The following is a 27,199-nucleotide window of genomic DNA, read 5'->3' on the forward strand; positions in this document are numbered from 1 at the left end:
TGCCTCTGAGGCAGTGAAGATAGCGGCAAGGGAGGTACATGCAGCAGAGGCTGGTCTCAAAGTGCCAAACTCTCCACGGCAACTGATCACACTCACACCCTCTCTCTCTCTCTCTCTCCCTTTCTTCCCCTCTCTCTCCCTTTCTGCCTCTTTGACTTTAGCTCTGCTCACTGTGTGAGCCATTGTCGTCGGAGGTCTGGGGTGAAAGACTACCTGAGGGAGATCCTTCTCTACATAGCCTGACCCAGGCAACCCCCTCCCTTCTCTCTCTCTCCCTCTCTCAACTCTTTCTATTCTCTTTTCATCCCACCCCTCTCTCTCTCATCTCCCTCTCCCTCTCCCTCTCTCTCTCTCTCTCTCACCTCCGTCCCATCCCTCTCTCTCTCTCTCTCAACTTTTTCTATTCTCTTTTCATCCTATCCCTCTCTCTCTCATCTCCCTCTCCCTCTCTCTCTCTCTCTCATCTCCGTCCCATCCCTCTCTCTCTCTCAACTTTTTCTATTCTCTTTTCGTCCCATCCCTCTCTCTCTCTTTCTCTCATCCCATCTCTCTCTCTCTCTCTCTCAACTCTTTCTATTCTCCTTTTGCCCCCTCCCTCTCATCTCCACCTCCCTCCCTCTCTCTCTCTATCTCGCACACTCCTTCCCCTCCCTCTCCCTCTCCCTCTCTCTCTCTCTCTCCCTCCCTCTCTCCCGACCTCCCTCCGTGTGGATGAAGAGATCATGTGGATGGAGCCCTCCTCCCTGACCCTCTTGGTGCTGTTGACATGGATTGACAGAGGTAAGGGTCTTTGGGGAGGGCGGTGGGCGTGGTGGGGCGGGCGGCTGAGCGGGGTGGGGTTGTGAGGGGAAGGTGGGGAGGCAGTAAGGGGAAACCCGCATCCTCACTCTGGTGGGGGGGAGGATGAAGGGTGAAACCAGTTGTGGTGGAGGAACTCCGAGGGGAAGAGAGGGCAGGTTCTGTTTTAACAAGTCGGAATGGAGGACTCTTTTCCCAGGCAGCCCATTTACCTGCGTCGCTTGTTGAACCTTGTACTGACTGGTGCTTAGCTTGCCCTGAAATGCGAGAGACAACTCGATTGAGGCCTTTAAGTGTACGAATCTCCTGCTATTACGTCTCTTACACTCCTGGGGCTGTGAGGCTATCGGCAAAGGTTGAAGAGGCTGACGCCCTCTTCGTAGAAGCTGGGAGCAGGAGTAGGCCATTCGGCCCTTCCAGCCTGCTCCGGCCGTTCGTTATGATCGTGGCTGATCATCCAACTCGATAGCCCGCTCCCCGCTTTCTCCCCGAGCCCCTCTAGAGAAGAGCAAACTGAGGCTTGACCTGACGGTGATGAAAGCGTTTGGTAGGTGCAAGCGTAGACAGGATGTTTCCGGAGGCCATCAACACCAGCTCACCCCTTAATACCCAGGGCTTTGAAACTCAGAAGCAGGCTATTCGGCCCATCTGGTCCGTGCTGGTGTTTCTGCTCCACTCGAGCCTCCCCGCCCCCAACTCCCCCCTTCATCTCACCCCATCGACATCTCCTTCCACACCCCTCTCCCTCATGTGTTTATCCAGCTCCCTCCCCCAACCCCTTAAAAGCCTCGACAGGGTTTACCCCAACCACTCTCCCCGTAATGGCGAGTCTCACCCTTCTCCGACTGACAAAGATCCTCCTGAATTGGGGGGGGTTTATTAGCGGGGTTGGATTTAATAATGTCTAATCGAAAACAGTATGTTCAGATGTTTAGTGATTCTATCTCTCTCTGTCTCTCTCTCTCTCCCGCATTTTGCTTATTCAGCTTCCCCTTAAATGCATCGACCCTATTTGCCTCCTGAGGGAGCGGGTTCCACCTCCTCACCTCATGTTCCTCCTCAATCCCCCATTGGATTTATTAGTGACTATCTTCTATTGATGGATCCCAAATCCTGGCTAATCCTCCCCTCTCCCCTGCACCAGGAAACACCATCCCAGTGTTTCCCCTACCAAGCCATTTTTATTTAAGCCTTGGGGAACACTGTAAAGTCCATTCTTCCATCTCCTCTTCCGTAGACAAAATAGCTCAATTCAGCCTGTTCAATGACAGGCGCAAGCTCACGGTTTTAATGACACACGAACACCAGGAGGCCATTTAACCCCTCCAGCCCTGTACCGCCATTTAACGGGATCATGGCTGATCTGTGCCTTACCCCACCCACCCCCACCCCAACTCGTTTGGCAATTTATGCCCCGTGGTCCCTTAACATCTTTTGGTTTAATGAAACTCTATGAACCTCAGGCTCCCCCGGAAGGAAAAAAATAGTTGGGACCAGTAATCTTATTTCCCAGTTTTACTGGTGTCCCATTTTAAGGTATACAAGACCAGTTGGGACCAGTAATCTTATTTCCCAGTTTTTACTGGTGTTCCATTTTAAGGTGTACAAGACCAGTTGGGACCAGTAATCTTATTTCCCAGTTTTACTGGTGTTCCATTTTAAGGTATACAAGACCAGTTGGGACCAGCAATCTTATTTCGCAGTTTTTACTGGTGTTCCATTTTAAAGTATACAAGACCAGTTCGGACCAGTAATCTTATTTCCCAATTTTTACTGGTGTCCCATTTTAAGGTGTACGAGACCAGTTTGGACCAGTACTCTTATTTCCCAGTGTTTACTGGTGTCCCATTTTAAGGTGTACATGACCAGTTTGGATCAGTAATCTTATTTCGCAGTTTTTACTGGTGTCCCATTTTAAGATATACGAGACCAGTTGGAACCAGTAATCTTATTTCCCAGTGTTTACTGGTGTCCCATTTTAAGGTGTACAAGACCAGTTCGGACCAGTAATCTTATTTCCCAGTGTTTACTGGTGTTCCATTTTAAAGTATACAAGACCAGTTTGGATCAGTACTCTTATTTCCCAGTGTTTACTGGTGTTCCATTTTAAGGTGTACAAGACCAGTTGGGACCAGTACTCTTATTTCCCAATTTTTACTGGTGTCCCATTTTAAGGTGTACAAGACCAGTTTGGATCAGTAATCTTATTTCCCAGCTTGTACAGTTTCTTTTTCTTTCTGGGTTAAATCTGACGATCAATCTAGCATCAATTTGCCGTCTGCAGAAAAGATTTCCAAACTCCCACCACCCTTTGTGTGTGGAAGTGTTTTCTAATTTCACCCCCCACCCTTGACTGGCAGAAGTAATTCCTTTCCACCGACCCTCTCTGTTCCTGTTCATACCCTGAAAATTTCAACCAAACCTCCTCTTAACCTGCTGAATCCCAGGGAATACAGCCCTGGCTTTGTTTAATCTCTCCTCCCAATTTAACCCTTGGAGCCCAGGTATCACTCTGGTAAACTCCGCTGCTCTCTCTCTCTCTCTCTCTCTAAGGCCAATATCTCCTTGCTGAGGCTTAGGTGCTCAGCACCGCTCTCAGTCCTCCGTGCGTGGTCCAACCAGGGCTTTGTTTTGCCGCCGGGTTACTTCTAGCCCCTTTTAATTTTAGTACACGAAACAAAAAATGAAACAGTAAATGCTGGAAATACTCAGCAGCATCTGCGCAGAGAGAAACAGAGTTAATGTAATGTTTCGAGTCCGTAAGACTCGTCTTCAGAGCCATTTTATTTTATACCTCTGGATGTGAAGGCCAGCGGTCCATTAACCTTTTAAATTATTTCCTGTTGCTGTTACAGACACTTTAATGATCTTTCTACCCGAACTCCACCCCCACCCCCGCTCCTCTTTGGACCCGTGCTGTTTCGAGCTTTTCACCATTCAGAAAGCCCCCTGATTCAGCCTTTTTATGGTCAGAAGTGGGTGACTTGACATTTGCCAACACTGAAAGGCACTGCCCCGGGTTTTACCCGTTCGCTTATCCTTGGTCTATTTTATGTTTCCACCTACACCGTCGAACCTCTTTGTGCCATCGGCGAATTTGGCGATGTGGCCTTCCACCCCACCTTCTACAGGTGCCGCGAATTGTTGAGGCCCCGCTATTTCTCTTTGCGGGACACTCTTAGTGACATTCTGTCAGTCGCGCTGTACCTGCCCATTACCCCTGCTCCCCACCACCAACCCCCTCCCCATCTCCTGCCGTTCAGCCAATCTTCTAACCAGGTCAATGACGCGCCCCTCGATTTCACGAGTTGCAACCTTGAGCCTCTCATGAGGAACTTTATCAAATGCCTTCTGGAAGTCCATATGAATGATATCCGTCGGCATTTCCCCTGTCCATGCTCTCCCAAAAAAAAATTCACTGCGTTTACCAGGCGCGAGCTACCCTTTCCAAATCCATAATCAAGGCAGAAAATGCTGGGAAAACTCAGCAGGTCTGGCAGCCTATGTAGAGAGAGAGCGAGAGAGAGAGAGAAACAGTTAACATTTCGAGTCTGTAACAGGCCCAAAACGTTAACTCTGCTTCTCTCCCTCTACGGACGCTGCCAGACCTGCTGAGGTTTTCCAGGGTTTCCTGTTTTTATTTCGGATTTCCAGCACCCGCAGTATTTGGCTTTTTATCTTTCCGAGCCCCTGCTCTGATCAGCTGGGGAAGCTCAATGTGTCCAGTCAACCTCGCCTCAATTATAGGCTCTAGCGATTCCACCCACAGCAGGCGTGAGGTTAGCTGGTCTCTAATTCCCTGGTTTCCCTCTGTCGCCTCCCTTAATTAGCAAAGCGACGAGTGCAATCTTCCGACCTGAAAGGCCGGCTCCTGAATGGAGAGGACTTTGGGGGGGATCATAGCCGGGGATTCCCCAACCATCTCACCTGCCCCTGGGTGGGGGCGGGGGGGGGTGGGGGGAAGGGTCAGGCCTTGGTGTTCGGCCATTTTTTTTTTATCGGGCGCCACTATTTTCTTCATCGCTGTTGCCTCGCTCACATCGATTTTGTTGAGCCCCTGCCCCTCGAGTCCAACGTTAGTTTCCCGCGAGAGATGTCCGTCATGTTGAGCTCTACCCCGACTTGTCAGCGCCGGAACTAAGTGATTGTTCGACGCGTCTGCCATTTCCTTATTCTCGCCGTCAAGGCTCAGTTGGCAGTTTTCAAGGGCCCTTGACCACACACTTTTGTATTTGCAAGAGGCCCCCACGTCGATTTTCATGCCTCTTGCGAGTTCCCCTTCTCGCACTCCTGTTCTGTAGCTCTCCCCTGTCCCCCGGGATCTGCTGTGCTATTTGTTCGCATTGTACCTTTTAGCGCGCTTTTTCTTTTGGGTTTTATGGAGCCTCTGGCCTTCTCGTTGGCCCTTGGCTTGCTCCCTTTCTCGGCGAGTGGAACTCCTGTGCTCCACGGCGTGAGCTGGTTCTGTGTACCGTGTTAAACTCGCCTTTGAACACCTCCCACCGAGTTTCTGTCATTCTACTCAAAAACAGAAAGCCCGATGCGCTGTGGGACTTCTCTGCCCCATCGCATTGAAGTCAGCCCGGCCTAAGCCTCAATAGCTTTCACATTAACTCTCTCCCAAACACCTCGTGGAGCTTGGGCATATTGTGTTCACAATTAGGCAATTGATGTTCAGCGTTATCAGGCTGATGGCTGATTACTCATTGTTACAACTAACATGGCTGACTCCGGGCATCATTCTGGTTTAATTTCAACAAAATCGTTTTTGGATGTACATTAGTATCGCTACATCCTTTTAATAATGTGGAGACTGGAACTGTGCACAGTAACTCCCAGTGTGATATGGAGACCGGAACTATGCACAGTGACTCCCAGTTAGAGAGAGAGGGGAAATCAGCCAGGTTCCTGCTCCTGATCACTGTCCAGTGATCCCTGGGTTAGAGAGAGAGGGGAAATCAGCCAGGGTTCCTGCTCCTGATCACTGTCCAGTGATCCCTGGGTTAGAGAGAGAGGGGAAATCAGCCAGGGTTCCTGCTCCTTATCACAGTGGATTAGAGAGAGAGAGGATATCAGCCAGAGTTCCATCTCTTGATCACTGTCCAGTTACCCCTGGGTTAGAGACAGAAGGGAAATCAGTCAGGGTTCCTGCTCCTGATCACTGTACAGTGATCCCTGGGTTAGAGACAGAAGGGAAATCAGTCAGGGTTCCTGCTCCTGATTACTGTCCAGTGATCCCTGTGTTAGAGAGAGGGGGGAAATCTGCCAGGGTTCCTGCTCCTGATCACTGTCCAATGATCCCTGGGTTAGAGGGAGAGGGGAAATCAGCCAGGATTCCTGCTCCTGATCGCTGTCCAGTGGTCCCTGGGTTAGAGAGAGGAAGTCAGGCAGGGTTCCTGCTCCTGATCACTGTCCAGTGGTCCCTGGGTTAGAGAGAGAGAGAGGAAGTCAGGCAGGGTTCCTGCTCCTGATCACTGTCCAGTGATCCCTGGGTTAGAGAGAGAGGGGAAATCAGCCAGGGTTCCTGCTCCTGATCACTGTCCAGTGATCCCTGGGTTAGAGAGAGAGAGGAAATCAGCCAGGGTTCCTGCTCCTGATCACTTTCCAGTGATCCCTGGGTTAGAGAGAGATAGGGAAATCAGCTCGGGTTCCTGACTATGCACTAGAACACCCAGATCTCTCTGCACCTCAGAATTCTGTGGTCGCTCTCCATTTAATAATACTTTGCTTTTTTTATTCTTCCTGCCAAAGTGAACAACTTCACATTTTCCCACCTGCCAGATTTTCGTCCACTCACTCAAACTATCAATGCCTCCACAACAACATAATGTATTTATATAGCACCTTGAATATAATAAAACAAGTCAAAACACTTGATGGGAATGATTCTCAAACAGAATTTGATGCTTAGCCATGTGAACAGATTTCTGGACAGGCGATTGAAAAACCGAGACAAAGAGGAAGGCTTTATAAACATCATAAAGGAGCATAGAGAGAGAGTGGGGCAGGTGTGGGAGAGGTCGAGGGAGGGAATTCCAAGGCTGAGGGGCCCAGGCAGCTGAAGGTACGGACATCAATGGTGAAGTGATTAAAATTGGGAACTGTCAAAAGGACGGAACTGAAGGGATGCTGAGACATTGGCAGGGCGGGGGGGGATAGGGAGGGTTGTAGGGGCTGGAGGAGGTTACAGAGATAGGGAGGGTTGTAGGGGCTGAGGAGGTTACAGAGATAGGGAGGGTTGTAGGGGCTGGAGGAGGTTACAGAGATAGGGAGGGTTGTAGGGAGCTGGAGGAGGTTACAGAGATAGGGAGGGTTGTAGGGTCTGGAGGAGGTTACAGAGATAGGGAGGGTTGTAGGGGCTGGAGGAGGTTACAGAGATAGGGAGGGTTGTAGGGGCTGGAGGAGGTTACAGAGATAGGGAGGGTTGTAGGGGCTGGAGGAGGTTACAGAGATAGGGAGGGTTGTCGGGGCTGGAGGAGGTTACAGGGATAGGGAGGGTTGTAGGGTCTGGAGGAGGTTACAGAGATAGGGAGGGTTGTAGGGGCTGGAGGAGGTTACGGAGATAGGGAGGGTTGTAGGGGCTGGAGGAGGTTACAGAGATAGGGAGGGTTGTAGGGGCTGGAGGAGGTTACAGAGATAGGGAGGGTTGTAGGGGCTGGAGGAGGTTACAGAGATAGGGAGGGTTGTAGGGACTGGAGGAGGTTACAGAGATAGGGAGGGTTGTAGGGGCTGGAGGAGGTTACAGAGATAGGGAGGGTTGTAGGGGCTGGAGGAGGTTACAGAGATAGGGAGGGTTGTAGGGGCTGGAGGAGGTTACAGAGATAGGGAGGGTTGTAGGGGCTGGAGGAGGTTACAGAGATAGGGAGGGTTGTAGGGGCTGGAGGAGGTTACAGAGATAGGGAGGGTTGTAGGGGCTGGAGGAGGTTACAGAGATAGGGAGGGTTGTAGGGGCTGGAGGAGGTTACAGAGATAGGGAGGGTTGTAGGGGCTGGAGGAGGTTACAGAGATAGGGAGGGTTGTAGGGGCTGGAGGAGGTTACAGAGATAGGGAGGGTTGTAGGGACTGGAGGAGGTTACAGAGATAGGGAGGGTTGTAGGGGCTGGAGGAGGTTACAGAGATAGGGAGGGTTGTAGGGACTGGAGGAGGTTACAGAGATAGGGAGGGTTGTTGGGGCTGGAGGAGGTTACAGAGATAGGGAGGGTTGTTGGGGCTGGAGGAGGTTACAGAGATAGGGAGGGTTGTTGGGGCTGGAGGAGGTTACAGAGATAGGGAGGGTTGTAGGGACTGGAGGAGGTTGCAGAGATAGGGAGGGTTGTAGGGGCTGGAGGAGATTACAGAGATAGGGAGGGTTGTTGGGGCTGGAGGAGGTTACAGAGATAGGGAGGGTTGTTGGGGCTGGAGGAGGTTAGAGAGATAGGGAGGGTTGTAGGGGCTGGAGGAGATTACAGAGATAGGGAGGGGGTGTAGGGACTGGAGGAGGTTACAGGGATAGGGAGTGTTGTAGGGGCTGGAGGAGGTAACAGAGATTGAGAGGATTGTAGGGGCTGGGGGAGGTAACAGAGATAGGGAGGATTGTAGGGGCTGGAGGAGGTTACAGAGATAGGGAGGGTTGTTGGGGCTGGAGGAGGTTAGAGAGATAGGGAGGGTTGTAGGGGCTGGAGGAGGTTAGAGAGATAGGGAGGGTTGTAGGGGCTGGAGGAGGTTACAGAGATAGGGAGGGTTGTAGGGGCTGGAGGAGGTTACAGAGATAGGGAGGGTTGTAGGGGCTGGGGAAGGTAACAGAGATCGGGAGGATTGTAGGGGCTGGAGGAGGTTACAGAGATAGGGAGGGTTGTTGGGGCTGGAGGAGGTTAGAGAGATAGGGAGGGTTGTAGGGGCTGGAGGAGGTTACAGAGATAGGGAGGGTTGTAGGGGCTGGAGGAGGTTACAGAGATAAGGAGGATTGTAGGGGCTGGAGGAGATTACAGAGATAGGGAGAGGTGTAGGGGCTGGAGGAGGTTACAGGGATAGGGAGGGGTGAAGTAACTGGAGGGGGTTACAGAGATAGGGAGGGTTGTAGGGGCTGGAGGAGGTTACAGAGATAGGGAGGGTTGTAGGGGCTGGAGGAGGTTACAGAGATAGGGAGGGTTGTAGAGGCTGGAGGAGGTTACAGAGATAGGGAGGGTTGTAGAGGCTGGAGGAGGTTACAGAGATAGGGAGGGTTGTAGGGTCTGGAGGAGGTTACAGAGATAGAGAGGGGGCACAAGCCCATGGAGGAACTTGAAACAAGGATGAGGATGTTAAAATTGTTACCAGACTAGGCATTAATCCAACATTAAATTTTTGATCTCATAATCACAACGGCATTTAAAGATTAACATGACATTTCAGCTTTGCAATACTTGCAGCACAGTTCAAAATGTCAAAGACTTTCAGAAGCAGGAGCATTTATCTGAGGTATCGCTGACATCTACTCTAGATGAAAGGTGTAGGAACACAGTTTAATAAGGCCATACAGAATGCAAATCAAAACTGCCTCTGATTTCTCAACTGATAGACTTTAAAAGCACTGAAGTTACCTTAGAGTTGTACTAGACCTTGGTTAGACCACATGTAGTGCACAGTTCCGGTCTCCACGTCACACTGGGACTGTCTGTGCACAATTTCAGTCTCCATATCACACTGGGAGTCATGTTCACAGTTCCGGTCTCCATATCACACTGGGAGTCACTGTGCATTGTTCCGGTCTCCGTATCACACTGGGAGTCACTGTGCACAGTTCCAGTCTCCGTATCACACTGGGAGTCACTGTGCACAGTTCCGGTCTCCATATCACACTGGGAGTTACTGTGCACAGTTCCGGTCTCCATATCGCACTGGGAGTTACTGGGCACAGTTCCGGTCTCCATATCGCACTGGGAGTCACTGTGCACAGTTACATAGAAACATAGAAACTAGGAGCAAGAGTAGGCCATTCGGCCCTTCAAGCCTGCTCCGCCATTCATTATGATCATGTCTGATCATCTAACTCAATAGCCTGCTCCTGCTTTCTCCCCATACCCTTTGATCCCTTTCGCCCCAAGAGCTATATCTAACTCATTCTTGAAAACAGACAATTTTTTGGTCTCAACTACTTTCTGTGATAACGAATTCCACAGGCTCACCACTCTCTGGGTGAAGAAATTTCTCCTCATCTCAGTCCTAAATGGTCTACCCCCATATCCTCACACTGTGACCCCCGGTTCTGGACTCCCCCATCATTGGGAACATCCTTCCTGCATCTACCCTGTCTAGTCCTGTTAGAATTTTATAGGTTTCTATGAGATCCCCCCTCATTCTTCTGAACTCCAGCGAATATAATCCTAATTGACTCAATCTCTCCTCATATGTCAGTCCCGCCATCCCAGGAATCAGTCGGGTAAGCCTTCGCTGCACTCCCTCTATAGCAAGAACATCCTTCCTCAGATAAGGAGACCAAAACTGCACACAATATTCCAGGCGTGGCCTCACCAAGTCCCTGTGCAATTGCAGCAAGACATCCTTGTTCCTGTACTCGAATCCTCTGGCTATGAAGGCCAACATTCCATTTGCCTTCTTTACCGCCTGCTGCACCTGCATGCTTACCTTCAGCGACTGGTGTACAAGGACACCCAGGTCTCGTTGCACATTCCCCTCTCTCAATTTATAGTCATTCAGATAATAATCTGCCTTCCTGTTTTTGCTTCCAAAGTGGATAACCTCACATTTATCCACATTATCCTGCATCTGCCATGTATTTGCCCACTTATTCAGCTTGTCCAAATCACATTTCTGGTCTCCATATCACTCTGGGACTCACTGTGCACAGTTCCAGTCCCCATATCACACTGGGAGTCACTGTGCACAGTTCCAGTCTCCATTTCACACTGGGAGTTACTGTGCACAGTTCCGGTCTCCATATCACACTGGGAGTCACTGTGCACAGTTCCAGTCTCCATATCACACTGGGAGTTACTGTGCACAGTTCCAGTCTCCATATCACACTGGGAGTTACTGTGCACAGTTCCGGTCTCCATATCACACTGGGAGTTACTGTGCACAGTTCCAGTCCCCATATCACACTGGGAGTTACTGTGTACAGTTCCAGTCTCCATATCGCACTGGGAGTTACTGTGCACAGTTCCAGTCTCCCTATCACACTGGGAGTTACTGTGCACAGTTCCAGTCTCCATATCACACTGGGAGTTACTGTGCACAGTTCCAGTCCCCATATCACACTGGGAGTTACTGTGTACAGTTCCAGTCTCCATATCGCACTGGGAGTTACTGTGCACAGTTCCAGTCTCCATATCGCACTGGGAGTTACTGTGCACAGTTCCAGTCTCCATATCACACTGGGAATCACTGTGCACAGTTCCGGACTCCATATCACACTGTGAGTCACTGTGCACAGTTCCGGTCTCCATATGACACTGGGAGTCACTGTGCACAGTTCCGGTCTCCATATCACACTGGGAGTTATTGTGCACAGTTCCGGACTCCATATCGCACTGGGAGTTACTGTGCACAGTTCCGGTCTCCATATCACACTGGGAGTCACTGTGCACAGTTCCAGTCTCCATATCACACTGGGAGTCACTGTGCACAGTTCCAGTCTCCATATCACACTGGGAGTCATTGTGCACAGTTCCGTTCTCCTCCTTATAAGAAAGAACGCAGGCCGTGGAGAAGGTGTAAGAAAGGTTTACCAGTATTATAGCAGAGCTGAAAGTTTTTACCGATGTGAAAAGGTTGGACAGGCTGGGACTCTTTTCTCTTGGGAAGAGAGGGCTGAGGCATTCGCTGGTTGAGTTCTTCAGAATTGCGAAACTGCTTGGTCGGCGCAGCGATGACGTTCAAGGGGTCCAAACTTTGGCCGATCAATATAGGATGATCAATAATGAAACCAACTGGGGATTCAGGAGAACAGTCAAAAGCCCAGCGAGGGGTGGGAATGTGGAACCCGCCTCGATAGCATTCAAGGGGGGGCTGGGCAGGTACCTGAGACAGAATGGGACAGACGCACATGGTTGTGGAGTGAGACCTAGAGGGGGGGTGGGAGGGGGGGGGGAGGTGGGGTTTGGCTAACTCCGGCACGGACCGGTGCGGTGCCGAATTTACCTTTTCTGCCTTGCCAAGTCCAGAGTGGATCTGTGAGACCCCGACCCCGCCACCAACCTTTCCTCCGCTCAAACCAACTTCGCCGCGAAGGAAATTCTCGAAAGCGAGGTCACTGGGCTATCTGAGCAGAAGCGATTTCGCGCCCTCTGGCTATAACTGCACCTTTCTCCCCCACTTCGTTCCCTTGGGTTATATTTCAAAATCATTTGGGAAAAAAATCGGGGTTGGGTGGGGGGAAACGCGGCATTTGACCAGCGTTACCCTGGGGTTTTAGAAGAGTGAGGGGTGATATCATTGGAGCATTAAAGACTCTGAGGGCGATCTTGACCGGGTGGATGCTGGGAGGGTGTTTCTCCTTGTGGGAGAATCTAGAACTAGGAAACACAGTTTCAACGTTGTTTTCCTTTAGCAACACCGCCCACTCACGGGAGCCTGTCTACATTCCCCTGCAACCTCTTTGCGTTCCCCTCACTGCTTTCTCCCCTGCTTAACCCTGTATTGGACACACTACACTTAGGCCCATCAGCTAAGCCGTTAATGTCGGTTGTAAATAGCTGAGATCCAAGCGCCGATCCTTGAGGAGCAGCCCTAGTCACAACCTGCCGACGACGGAGAGGAGGGGAGAAACTTCCTTTCTCTTTCAGAGGGTCGTTCGTCTGGGGAACCCTCTTCTCCAGAGGACAGCGGAGGCTGGGCCCTTGAATATCTTTCTGGCTGAGTTAGGTGGATTCTTGACTGATAAAGGGCGGGCGGGTAAGCAGAGCTGAGGCCGCAGTCAGATCAGCCCTGATCTCACCAAATGGCGGAGCAGGCTCGAGGGGCTGAATTGCCTACTCCGGCTCCTAGCTCTTGCGTTCTTGTCCTTGTCGGACTTTGGGCGCACTCAATGTCAGTATTCTGCAAGTTTATGTGGGTATGGGTGACCATAACTTGACATTTATACACTTGCGTGGGTGTTTTTAATGCATTGGACCCCACCGTGCGGTTACATATTTATCTGTGTCTCTGTGTGGTTTGTCTAATTCTGCGTATATCGTTGCACCATTTTATGTTTGTGTGGGCTTGTGCACTGGAATGTATATAATGTCAAATTTATATATATTTAGCTGCGTGCAGACGCATATACATATATAATTTTTATATATACATTAACGTTTATAGAATTACACATTTATATATTGGGTGCTTACTCATATATTACTGAGTTTAATTAAACATTTGTACATTTGAATGTGGAAATATATAATATAAAATTATTTATGCATGTACACGTTGATCAAATTGTACATTTATTTATTTTGCATACAATAATGTATTGTAAATAATGAAATATTTATCTTTGCATGTGCGAATGCATTTATACAATAAATATCAAATTATTATAATATATATATATATTCTAGAATTGTGTGCTTCCAGGATGTATCTGTGCTCATCTATTGCGACATAGGATTAAAGATTTATAGATTTATCACTATACATCAATTGCAGTCCATATAACTGTACGTTTAATTCCATGTGTTTGTTTATAAATTGCTGTTTGAAGTGCTAAATATGAATTGTTTGCTTATTTCTCCGAGAATAACTGAAACTGCGGTTGTTGGGTTAGGATGTCTTCACTTGTAATGTGTAACTCTGCAAATAAATGTTCGTATAGCAGCCTGCTTCTGTTGATACACAAAATTAGGTCTCATGGATTGCGGAATATATTGGCATGGGATTGAGGATTAGTCAATCCACAGAAAACAGAGGGTAGGAATAATCAGGACGTTTTTCAGGTCGGCAGGCTGTGACCAGTGCTGTTCCGCAAGGATCAGTACTTGGGCCTTACCTATTTGCAACCGATATTAATGACTTAGCTGATGGGACTAAGTGTAGTATATCCAATACAAAGTTAAGCAGGGAAGTAAGCAGTGAGGAGAACGCAAAGAGGCTGCAGAGGAATTTAGACAGGTTCTGTGAGTGGGCAAGAATATGGTTAATGGAATACAATGTGGCGATTTGTGAAGTTGCTCACTTCGGTTAGAAAAATAAAATGGCAGAATATTTTTGGATGGTGAGAGGCGAGGGGGGGGGGCGGAATGTGTCCGTGGAGAGGGACCTGGTTGTGCTTGTATATGAACCACAGAAATTTAACAGTCGGATACAAGTAGGAACGTGTTAGGTTTTGTTACAAAGTGGTTGGAGCAGAAGGGTAAATAAGTCTTACTATAATTATACAGGCGTTGGTGAGACCACAAATGGAGTAGAGTGTGCAGCCTTGATCTCCCTATCAGAGGACAGATATGGTAATTGTGTTTAATTGTGTTCAGGCGATGGGAAATAATTGGACGTTCACTTGAGCTCCTATAAGTGGACGCAGACTGAAACTGTAGTTGTTGAGTTAGGAGGCATTTGCTTGTACTATGTAACTCTGTCAATAAATGGAAAAGTGTGTAGAGATTGGCACCAGTTCTATCCTTCGCCAACTGGCCTTCTGGAGGAAGATAGGACAGACTTGCCTACAGGGAGCGCAATGAAGATTCACGAGAGTGGTTTCCAGATTGACCGACGAGCGGAGATTGAGTAGATTGGGCACTTAATCCCGGCTGTTTGGAAGAGCGAGGGGCTATCTAATTGAAACATGGTTTCAGGGGTTTGACAGGGCAGGCGGTGAGAAAATATTTCTCCTGAATGAGGAAATGAAGAATGCGGAGGCACAGACTCAGAATAAGGGGCTAATGATCATTCTGGAGTGAGATGAGGAGAAATGTTTTCACTCAGAGGGGTTGTGAATGTTTGGAATTCTCCACCCCAGAGGGTGCTGGGCGCTCAGTTGTTAAATATATTGAAGACTGAGATTGAGAGATTTTTGGGGTGTTAAGGGATATGGGGACAGGGAAAGAAAGTGGAGATCAGATAGAAGACAAGCCATGAATGTATTGAATGATGGAGAAGGCTCGAATTAACGAGTTGCCTACTCCAGCTCCTACTTCGTATCTTACATACTTATAATAGATTTAAGTGACTGTAATTGTGCATTTATATATCTTTGTGTTTATAGATATACATTTGTGTGTACATGTGCATGTGTGTGTGTGCGTGTATACATTTACATAGCAGCCCCATTAAGACCCCTTGACGTAACCATTGCTCCTTGACATTCAATGGCATTACCATCGCCGAATCCCACTATCAACATCCTGGGGGTTACCATTAATCAGAAACTGAACTGGACTAGCCATATAAATACTGTGGCTACAAGAGCAGGTCAGAGGCTGGGAATCCTGCGATGAGTGTCTCACCTCCTGACTCCCCAAAGCCTGTCCACCATCTACAAGGCACAAGTCAGGAGTGTGATGGAATACTCCCCACTTGCCTGGATGAGTGCAACTCCCACAACACTCAAGAAGCTCGACACCATCCAGGATAAAGCAGCCCCGCTTGATCGGCACCACATCCACAAACATTCACTCCCTCCATCACCGACGCACAGTAGCAGCAGTGTGTGTACCATCTACAAGATGCACTGCAGCAACTCACCAAGGCTCCTTCGACAGCACCTTCCAAACCCACGACCACTGCCATCTAGAAGGACAAGGGCAGCAGATAGATGGGAACACCACCACCTGAAAGTTCCCCTTCAAGCCACTCACCATCCTGACTTGGAAATATATCGGTCGTTCCTTCACTGTCGCCGGGTCAAAATCCTGGAACTCCCTCCCTAACAGCACTGTGGGTGTACCTACACTGCGGAGACTGCAGCGGCTCAAGAAGGCAACTCACCACCACCTTCTCAAGGGGGCAACTAGGGATGGGCAATAAATGCTGGCCCAACCAGCGAAGCCCACATCCCATGAATGAATATTAAAAAAAAGGAGGCCATTCAGCCCATTAGGTCTATGCATTCTAGTCAGCCCCGATTCCCCACTCCGTAGTCCCGAAAGTTTATTTTGTTCAAGCGGCCATTCCATTCTCCCTCGCAATTATTCATTGCCTCTGCTCCCACCACCCTCGTAGGCTGTGAACTCCTGACCATTACCACATGCTGCTTGAGAAAGGGCTTCCTCACATCTACCCTCATGCCCCCCTCTCCTACACCCCATTCTCCATCTCTTGCCCACAACATTAAATCTGTGGCCCCCTCACTCCTTGTGCCATCAGCTAATGGGGTTTAGCTTTTCTTAGTGTAACTTATCCAAACCTGTCATCATCTTGTACACCTCTATCAAATCTCCATTGCTTCACACAGAGAAAAAAAACCCCAACTTAACCTTGCAGGTAAAATCCCCCATCCCTGAAGACATTCTGGTAAATCCCCTCTGCGCCCTCTCAAGGACCCTTGCGTCCTCCCTAAACTGAACACCTTACCCTTAAACCAGAGTTCAGCAGAAATTCCCCTATTTTTGTGCTCAAAGCGCCTCTATTTATAAAGCCCACGATCCCATACGCTTTGCTAACTGCTCTCTCCTGCCACCTTCAAAAAGACCGGTGCACATGAATACCAGGTCCCTCAGATCCGGCGTACTCTTTCAGAATTGTGCCTTTTATAACTTACATTTCATCTCCATAACAACCCCACCCCAGGCTTAAGTTCCATCTGCCACTTATCTGCCCTTTCTGCTAGCCTGTCCATGCCCTGCTATATTCGATTGGTACCATCCTCGTGGTCAGCTGCCCCTCGAAGTTGAATAGCGCTGGCCAATTTTGAAATTCTACTCAGTGTTCCAATGTCCGAGTCCTATAAATCTCACACAGGGTAAGCGTGAGGTACGTGCGAATTAACTGACGAACTGTGGTCGGACACACCACACTGGAGGGTAAATGACAGAGGCGACCAAAACAGGTTCCATGGATTTTTAGGCAACCCACCCAGACGTTACTCCCATTTGTGAGCCAACCAACCTCACTGAAACTTGGTCATTCTCACGAGCGTTTCCATTCTCCATCCTTTGAGGGCCCTGCCTTGGAATCCTTTCCAAAAGTCATTCCGGCTCGGACAGCCTCAACAATGGCCCACCTCGCAGGGTTTCAATCTCCCCTCTGCTCCTCCCCTGCCTCGCAAGATTCCTTTCCCCTGGATCTCCGAGTACACTTAAGCTTCACCTTCAAAGCCACATTTTCAGGCCTTTGACCGTGCCAAGCAGAATGCCACCGCTCCAAAGGGGGACCTTTGCCCCAATAGCTGTGGTCCCAGCACGGGCCCTTGAGGAACACCTCACCGTCCACCATCCCACCAGTCTGAAAAGGAACCATTTACCACAACTCGCCGTTTCCTGTCCTTAAGATACTTTTTAAATCCAATTGGACCCTGACCCTCCTATTCCATGAACCTCAATTTTGTTAACCAGCCTTTTATGTGATATTTTGTCAAACACTTTCTGAAAATCCACATAGACAACCTCCACTCTATTCCTTTCATTAACATTCTCTGTTACTTCATCAAACAATTCAGTCAGGCTAGTCAAGCCTTTGAACCTCGAGCTTTCGCATTTCTGTTTCTTTTGCTCTTTCTTTCTCTTCCAATTCAATTTTTTTTTTAAAAATCTCTTTCTCTTTCTGTCTCAAACTGCCTGGCCTGCAACTGAATTCCAGCCAAATCGGCTGAATTGCTACTTGGGTTAACTTTTCCTTCCTCCAGTTCCAGATGCTGTTCGTACCACCTCAATTACCTCTCCCTTCTTAGCCCTTGCTTTTAATTCTGACTCTGACTTCCCTGCCAGCGCGATTGACCGAGCCTTGGCTAACAGTTGTAAACCGCTCGGGGATAAATCTTCCCTCCCCAGAAAAGTATCAGCAATTGGCAAGGCCGTTCTGCTTTTCAATCAATATAGTAAAATTCACCGTGGAAATCTTATCAACCTTAACCCCGGCCAGTATCAGCACTCGCATTTGTCTGCAGGTCCAAATTCCCACGAGAGTCCCCAATTTATGTTATGATCCTTGGCCAAACCATCTCCCCCCAACCCCACCGCAACCTTGTTGGTAGGATCCAGTTAGGGACCAATAGCGTTTTGTTTAAAGTAGTCAAATTGAGATTCAAGGTACCTGCTTTTAGAATAAAGCCGCAAGATTGCACAGGTTTTGGAACAAACAATAAACGGACATCCCCCTGCTACGGAGTAAATGACAGATGCAACCAAAACAGATTCCATGGATTTCTCAACCGCCCACCCAGACTTTAGTCCCATTGTGAGCCAACCAATCTCACTGAAACTTTGTCTTTCTCGCGAGGGTTTCCAACCTCCACCTCTGAAGGTCTCTCCTTGGAATTCTTTCCAAAAGCCGATCCCACTTGGACGGCTTCAACGATGGCCCACCCAATAGGGCTTCAATCTCACCTGCCAAGATTCCTTCCCCCCTGGGTCTCCGGGTACACTCAAGCTCCACCTTCACAGCCACACTTTTAGATCCTTGGCCGTGTCGAGCAGAACATCACTGCTCCAAAGGTGGACCTTTACCCCATTGGACTTCTTTACTTAAAGCCTGCTCCCCACAGCTCCTTCTTTGACTGAACTGGGACCTCTGCCTACCCCATGTCTCTGACACACTTGCTGACTAATTCCCCAAAACTGGCTGCCTCCCAACTGCGGCTCACTGACCCTTGAACTGATCTGGTGACCTGTCACAACACTCCAAGAGGGCCCCACCCTTGTTACTAGGCAGGAGCCAATGTAACAAGCATGGGGGACATCTTGTACCTTAAATGCTACAATCTCCGCAGGCTGCCAATTTAGCACACAGGGTCACAGAGTTAAAAATGGATTTCACGACATGAGGAAGAATGGAAGATTAAGGCAAGCCCCTTCCTTATCCGCATCCCAAATTCCCTCAGCAACCTGGAATGTAAGGTACCCGGACCAGGTTCTAGCCTTACACTGCCCCCCTGAGCATATATCACCTTCTTTGCCCCTAATATTGTCCATCCCCTCTTACAACTGGCTCACTATTTACACGCACATATTGTAGCCTGGAGCTATGGATTGTGATGGTAGGGGCTCCAAGTTACCACCTTCGCGTGGCTGACCAGGAACCTCCCCTGCAATAGCCGGGTGCCATCAGCGTGCATGGGAGGTTGAAACTCAACCTGTTTGGCCTGGTCATGAGCGCACCTTCCTTGGCCGTCCAGTCCGGGGGTGGCACTCAAACCTGGAGCCTCTGACCCAAAGGCAAGAGGCACTGCCCACTGCGCCATATTTGGTTAATTAAAGGACCTCCCCCCTCCTCAGTATCACCACTCTCTAGTTCTTGAACATCTCTGTGATTTCCCTGCAGATATGTGTCTCTCTCTCCCTTTCTCACACCATTTGGACACCGCCAGTAGCATGATCATACCCTTTTGCTTCTCAACTCTAACCAAATGGATTCTGTCTCCCCACCCAGCTCAAAGACACCTTCTCTTCCCAGCACTATAATGTCTTCCCTTATACATTACAGCCACCCCCATCTCCCTCTTTACTGGTACGCTTTACGTCCTTGTATATTAAGCGTGCAGTCCTGCTCCATTCAAAAGCCACGTTTCCATTTGCCAGCAGGCTATTGGTGCTGGCAGCTCACCACCCTGATTCACCACACTCTTTGTGAGTTCACACCCTGCGTTCTAGACCTGTCTCAGCAGCATTCCTCACACGCCTTCTTCGCCAGCTCCTATCTAAACCTGTTCCTATCTCTCACATGGTGCTATTTTCTTCTCCAGTGCTACCCAAATCTAAAACAGAAACAAAGATAGCCGGAAAAACTCAGCAGGTCTGACAGCATCTGCGGAGAGGAACACAGTTAATGTTTCGAGTCTTCTGATAAGAGTCATCCAGACTCGAAACGAGTCTTCTAATGAAGAGTCATACAGACTCAAAACGTTAACTGTTTCCTTCTCCGCAGATGCTGTCAGACCTGCTGAGTTTTCCCAGCTATTTTTGTGTCAGATTCCCAGCATCTGCAGTATTTTGTTTCTCCCCAAATCTATGCTTTTCCCTTTGTTCATGGGATGCAGGTGTCACTGGTTAGGCCAGCATTTATTGCCCATCCCTAATTGCCCTTGTTCAGAGGGCACTTTTAAGAGTCATCCAATTGTGGGTCTGGAGTCACAAGTAGGCCAGAGTCAGGTGAAGATGGCAGATTTCCTTCCCTAAAGGGGCATTTAGTGAACCAGATGGGCTTTTATGACAATGACATCATTAATTTTAATTCCAAGTTATTTATTAAATTCAAATTCCACCATCTGCCAAGGTGGGATTCGAACCCAGGTCCCCCAGAGGATTACCCTAGGTTACCAGTCCAATGACAATACCACTACACCATCACCTCCCCATGGGCCTTGTTCCTCTTTTCCTTCTTCTGAATGCTTTTGCCCAACATCCCCCCTCCCCAGCCCTTGCCAATTTAGCTCAAATCCTCCCCAGCCACACTATTGTACCCCTCTCCCAGGACACTGATCCCTGTCCAGTTCCTTGCCCACATCCCTTTTGAATTTGCCTCCTGCCCCACAATTGGCCCCAACGCCACAAGAATGTGAAACCCTCCCTCCTGACCCCTGCCTCAAACTGTGCATTAATCCTCCCTGTCTCCCTATCTCTACTCTCGCTGGTGTGTGGCATTGGGAGTAATCCAGAGACTTTTGACTTTCCAGGTCGTACTTTTGAACCTCGGCCCTAGCTCCTAAAAGAAAACAGACCGCAGTACATCGATACCCATTCTCTCTATGGTTGGTTGTGTCTTGTGCCTCAAGTTCCGGCTCGCTCCCTTACCCCCTGCAGAATATATTTTTTTATTAATTTACAGGATGTGGGCATCGCTGGCTAAGCTAGAATTTATTGCCCACTCCTAATTGCCCCTTGAGAAGGTGGTGGGTGAGCTGCCTTCTTGAACTGCTGCAGTCCCTGTGGTGTAGGTACACCCACAGTGCTGTTAGGGAGGGAGTTCCAGGATTTTGATCCAGCGACAGTGAAGGAACGGCCGATATATTTCCAAGTCAGGATGGCGTGTGGCTTGGGGGGGAACTTGCAGATAGTGGTGTTCCCATGTATCTTGTCGGTCTAGATGGTAGCGGTCGTGAGTTTGGACGGTGCTGTCTAAGGAGCCTTGGTGAATTCCTGCAGTGCATCTTGTAGATGGTACACACACTGCTGCTACTGTGCGTCGGTGGTGGAGGGAGTGAATGTTTGTGGATGTGGTGCCAGTCAATCGGGGCTGCTTTGTCTTGGATGGTGTCCAGCTTCTTGAGTGTTGTGGGAGCTGCATTCATCCAGGCAAGTGGGGAGTATCCCATCACACTCCTGACTTTTGCCTTGTAGATGGTGGACAGGCTTTGGGGAGACAGGAGATGACAGGATTCCCAGCCTCTGACCTGCTCTTGTAGCCACAGTATTTATATGGCTAGTCCAGTTCAGTTTCTGGTCAATGGTAACCCCCAGGATGGTGATAATGGGGGCTTCAGTAATGGTAATACCATTGAATATCAAGGGGCGATGGTTGGATTTTCTCTTGTTGGAGATGGTCATTGCCTGGCGCTTGTGTGGCTCGAATGTTACTTCCTGCTTGTCAGCCCAAGCCTGGGTGTTGTCCAGGTCTTGTTGCATTTGGACATGGACTGCCTCAGTATCTGAGGAGTCGTGAACGGTGCTGAACTTGGGAGTGCTTCTTTCACGGAGTCTTCAACTTGGGAAGTTTGGCGAGTGAAGGAGGTGGTGCTGTTCTGGGATTTAAGGAGCAAGAGAGCGGGAGGCATGAAGGCCTGAGAGCTGAGGTCTGGGGGATATTAAAATTAATAGTTAAAACAGGGTATTAGCTAGAGTCTAAAAGGGGCGATGGAGATTTTATTTGGGTTGTGATTGGGCAGTTGGATCTGCTGGTTGCAGTCATTACTTTTTCCACTAAGCCCTATGTCATCGGCCAACTTTGAAACTATTCTCTGTCCACCCGAGCCCAGGTCATGAACATCTATCACAAACAGTGGTGGGTTCTCACACGGACCCTTGGGAGACAGCACATTGTACCTTTCTCCAGCCTGAGAAACAAGCAGTCCGCGTTACTCTGCGCTCTCTTCCCCTTAGCCATTGCTTTTGTCTCCACACAGCCACTGCCCCTTTTAGCCCCTGGACTGCAGTGAGCATTTATCATTGTGCATTTACATACTACTGCATGTGTGCATGTTGTGTTATGACACAGTCGATAGTAAATGCTGAGCTGTTCAAACCCCCAGAGCGAAACTTGAAACAACTGCCACAATGTGTTTTCCATTCTGTATAAAGTTCGAGATGCGTGCCTTGAATTCAGTAGTAATAAGACCACCAAGTCTTTCTGGTTTTTCCAAAACCAGATTAAACATTTATTAATAGAAGAAATGACTTTAAGTACATACATAGATCTACAAATTACGACTATGATAACTTCTAAATCCCCTGCTTAATCCATCTCCCAGTTACACTTTTGTTAAGGCAACAGTAAGACACCTAGGTTTTTAAAGACCCAGGCAAAGAAACATGATACACTGAATCAGTCGAATTCAAAGTGACTTCAGCACTTTGTAGACAGCAGCTTGAGGTGTAGATGCCGAAGGCTTGTCACACTTATTAGATCTTCAAAATGCCTTCTCTTACACACAGCCTTCCGTCCTTTATGCATATTTTCCTCTTTGAATGCAGATTCCCATTGTTTCACTCTGTCTTTGGGCTTTATCTTTCTGGTATTAAAAATCTCACGTCGCACTAAGTTTTACCAGTGATCTTTGGGAAAAATAGACACTTTCTAACCTTCACCCGGCTCGGTGACACATTTCACTCCCTCTTTTGAAAACAATCTAGTCTGGTTTATTTAGAAATGCAAATGTTCCCTTGACACCTATGTTTCCAAACTTCCCCCATGTTTACCATGTTTACATCAAAGCCTTCAGACCAGCTGAATCTAATTTTGTCTCTCTCGTACACACACACAGACACACACACACACACAGACACACACGCACAAACAGACACAGACACGCACACACACACACACACACACACAGACACACACACACACACACACTCACACACACAGACACGCACACACACACACACACAAACACACACGCACAAACAGACACAGACACGCACACACAGGCGCACACACACACACAGGCGCACACACACACAGTCACACACACACACAGATACACACACAAAGACACAGGTGCACAGACACACAGACACACACATACACACACACACACACACACACACAGTCTCACACACACACAGATACACACACACAAGATACACACACAAAGACACAGACACACACATACACACACACAGACACGCACACACACACACAGACACACACGCACAAACAGACACGCACACACACACACACACAGGCACACACACACACAGATACATACACTGACACACACAAAGACACAGACATACACACACAGCACACACGCAGTCACACACACACACACACAGATACACACACAAAGACACAGGTGCACAGTCACACAGACACACACATACACACACACACACAGTCTCACACACACACAGATACACACACACAAGATACACACACAAAGACACAGACACACACATACACACACACACAAGCACACACAGAAACACATATAGACACAGGCACCACTATTTTACAATAAATTCCAATAGCATTATGAGAATTATTACAACTTCCTGACAGTTAATATTTTGTTACGCGTATTATTACCTGTTCCCATATTTGTGCGAGTTTTTATTTTGCAGCCATTATGATTTTATAATTTGATATCTGCATTTGAATACTGCAAACGTGCACAGTTCTCAGCTTGGACATTACTGAGTGCGTCGTTGTAGTGCTGTGCAAGCATGTGTAACCCTAGATGTGCGTACGCGAGAAGTGAACTGCGAACAGCTTACATAAGTGTGATTCACAACTTCTTAGCACAACACAGTTCAAACGTCTAGGCTTCGAGGCAACTGCACCTCTTGTCTTGCTTTGTTCAACTTGTGAGTTTCCTTTTCTGATGAAAACTATTTGCCGTTAGTTTCAGCTTCGTTGACAGCAACGTTAAACTAAACTTTCGTGAATTGTTGCTCCTAATGTGGCTTATAGTTTGCGTTGTAAGTGTGCAGAGGGGCACCATAGTGGGGATGTCGCTGGGACCAGGCTGACCCCCGGGGGAGGGGACATTGGTTCACATCCCCCACCCCACCCACGGCAGCTGGTGGAACTTGGGCTCAATGAATAAATCTGGAACTAAAAAGCCAGTGACCATGGCAACCAGCATCGATTGTTGTTTAAAAAAAGGCCCATCCTGTTCACCGTGGGAAATCTGCCACCCTGAACCCTGGTCTGGCCAAGGTGTGACTCCAGACCCCCGCCAACATGTATCTTGACTCCTAGCTACCCCCCACCCCACCCGCCTCCAAAATGGCCGAGCGAGCCACTCGGTTCGAGGGTAATTAGGGACGGGTAACAAATGCCGGCGACGCCCACATCCCCCACGAAAGGATAAAAAAAACACGTCCCTACGCTGACTGCAATTGAATGTTCTCGACATTGCCCCATGAATACAGGGTGTAGAAAGAGCCTTGCAGGGGTAATGCAAAGCAGGAGGTTTATTGGAACCATTAGAATTATCCCCCGTTGCGCTGCAAACATCAGGAGCTGCATTTATATAGCACCTGGAGCATCCAGTAGAAATATTACTTGAGGCGCCATTGCTCTCGTAACATGGGAAACGTGGCAGCCAATTGGCACGCAGCAAGTTCCCACAAGCAGCAATGTGGCACCCACCCTGTTTTTGGGATGTTGATCGAGGGTAAATATTGGCCCCAGGACACCGGGGGTAGCTCCCCCCCGGCCTTCGAACGGCGCTGCAAGCCCTTTTACGTCCAACCCAGGGGGCAGGCGGGGCTTCTCAGTTTAACGGCTCAGCCGAAAGAGAGCACCGCCGACAGTGCGGCACTCTTCAGCGCTGCGCTGGAACGTCTTGTGTTGGGAGTTCCTGGCAACGGGACTGGAACCACAGCCGTGTGGTTCAAGGGGTGAGGGAGCTTCCAGCTGAGCCACAGCTGGCACAACACAACACCATCTGTCACCGTCACTGCATGTAATAAGTTTCCAGCCAGTGTGGTCATTGCTGTTATGCATGTAATTGTATGTTATGTAACCATGTGCCTGTGGGTATATGGTGTGTGCGTGTGCTTTAATATAATACACATATTGTATGTATTTTATATATATGTGTATGTGTGAGTGAGTACATTTGTGTGTGTGTGTGTGATTGTGCGTGTGTGAATGTGTGGGTGGGTGTGAGAGTGTGTGTGTATGTGTGTGTGTGTGTGCCTGCATGTGCATGCGCATGTGTGTGTGTGCTTTTGTGTGTGAGAGAGAGTGAGTGTGTGGTTGTGATTGTGGATATGTGTGTGAGTCTGTGAGTGTGCCAGTCTGTGAGTGTGAATGTGAGTGTGTGTATATGAGTGTGTGAGAGAGACAGAATGTGAATGTGAGTGTGGGTGTGAGTGCGCAAGTTGTGAGTGTGTGTGTGTGTCTGTGAATGTGAGTGTGAATGTGATAATGTGTGTGTGTGAGTGTGTGTGAGAGAGAGATAATGTAGTGTGTGGATGGAGGTGTGTGTATGTGTGTGTGTGTGCATGTGAGTGTGTACATGTGCATGTGTGTGTGTGTGTGTGCGTGTGTGTGTATGAGAAAGAGGGTGTGTGATTGTGTGGGTGTGTGTGTGTCTGAGTGTGAATATGAATGTGAGTGTGTGAGTGTGAATGTGAGAGTGTGTGAGTGTGTGTGTGAGTGTGTGTGTGTGTGGGAGGGGGCATGTGTGGGTGTGTCTGAGTGTATCTGAGTGTGTGTGTGAGAGAGAGAGAGTGTATGAGCATGTGAGTGTGAGTGCATGTGTGAGTGTGAGAGTGTATATGTGACAGAAAGAGAGTGTGTGAGTGTGAGTGTGTGTGAGAGAGATGTGTGAGTGTGTATGTAACAGAGAGAGAGAGAGAGAAAGCACGTGACTGTGTATGTGTGTGTGGATTGTGATGATATGGCAGGTGGTAATTGCCAGGCTGACCAAATCCCAAAGGGAAACTTAACCAAGCTATCGCAACAATTTGCAATTTGTATTTTTATTACGAGAAGGTATGTGTACTGAAGTCAGAAGTAAAGAGTCCACTACCTCTTTTGGAGATTTTAAATATTAAATTAATACATTTATTAACAAAAGAAAACTTAAATATACAAGATTACAGTTACACCGTTAAATTTGGTCTTACAACATTTCCCAAAAGAGTCTACATAGCTAGGCTCACAAATACACACCCTTTTCCAGGCAACAGTCCAAATTGATTCTTAATCTATAAAACATCCAGTAATATTACCCGAAGGCACCCACTGTTGCTATAAGAGAGGTATTTCACAGCTTCTCTCTTCCTTTCACTCTACAATGAAATTCCAAGGCTTTTGACATAACCTTGCTTTCTGGAACAAGCAAGCACTTCTCTGGGGTGGCTAGGAACTGATACTTTGCGGCACACTCCTCAGGATCTCACATGGCCACAAGTCATGCAGCTTTCAACCTTTCCTTGAATATATTTTCCCCCTTTTATTCTTTAAATCCATTGTTTTAAACTGTAGTAATGATGGTTTTATTTGGTGTGCAATGTCCCTTTAAGAATAATACTTGTTATGGAAGATCAAATGATCGGCAGTAGCCAATAGGAGAGTAGCGTGGGCTACCTCAGCAGTCGGTGGAGAGATAGAGTTGGAGTTGAAAGCACTGCTGAGTATATTGTAAATAAACTTAATGTTTCCACCCAAAGAAGGGTCTGAAGGTCAACTCTATATCATTAATAGCACATCTCAGCCACCTGTCAGCATAAGCTTTCTCCGAAACTCAAACTCTTCCAATTTAAGAACTTTCTTGCTCTTGTCTTTGCTTTTGGGTCAGTAAAACATGATACCCCCGTTACTTGTTCACCTATGAACTCCTGCAAGGTGCAACCACTTTCCTTGTTACCTTTCAGTTCCCCTCTGAAATTCAAACAACCTCTCGCCTTATCTACAAATGCAAATGTTAGCATGTTCCATTTCCATTTCAAAATTACACCCTTTGATGATTTCAACCTTGCAGTCTGACTGTCTTCAGTTTAATTAAATTAGTCACGTGCACAACACACACACACACACACAGCCTGCTTCAGTATCCCACAGTAATATTAGAAAAATAATGACATTTCCTTTACAGTGTGTGCACGTCAGTATGTGTCAGTCTGAGTGTGCGCGCGATTTTTTTAGTATGTGTGTGTGTGTGCATGTAAGTGTGTGA

At 48.2% G+C, this 27,199-nt stretch overlaps 1 protein-coding gene across 1 annotated transcript in view; it reads left to right on the top strand.

Annotated features, from left to right (window-relative positions):
- The first annotated feature begins 668 nt into the window (after positions 1-668).
- The window catches only part of LOC144672007 (uncharacterized), an 86,608-nt gene continuing 60,077 nt past the window's right edge, over positions 669-27,199 (top strand). Inside the window, exon 1 of the mRNA XM_078533940.1 lies at positions 669-780. Coding sequence (XP_078390066.1) covers positions 723-780 — 58 coding nt within the window. The 5' untranslated portion in view covers positions 669-722. The remainder of the gene's footprint in view (positions 781-27,199) is intronic.

This window comes from Cetorhinus maximus, chromosome 35, assembly GCF_964194155.1.
Source record: "Cetorhinus maximus chromosome 35, sCetMax3.hap1.1, whole genome shotgun sequence".
Classification (NCBI taxonomy): Eukaryota; Metazoa; Chordata; class Chondrichthyes; order Lamniformes; family Cetorhinidae; genus Cetorhinus; species Cetorhinus maximus.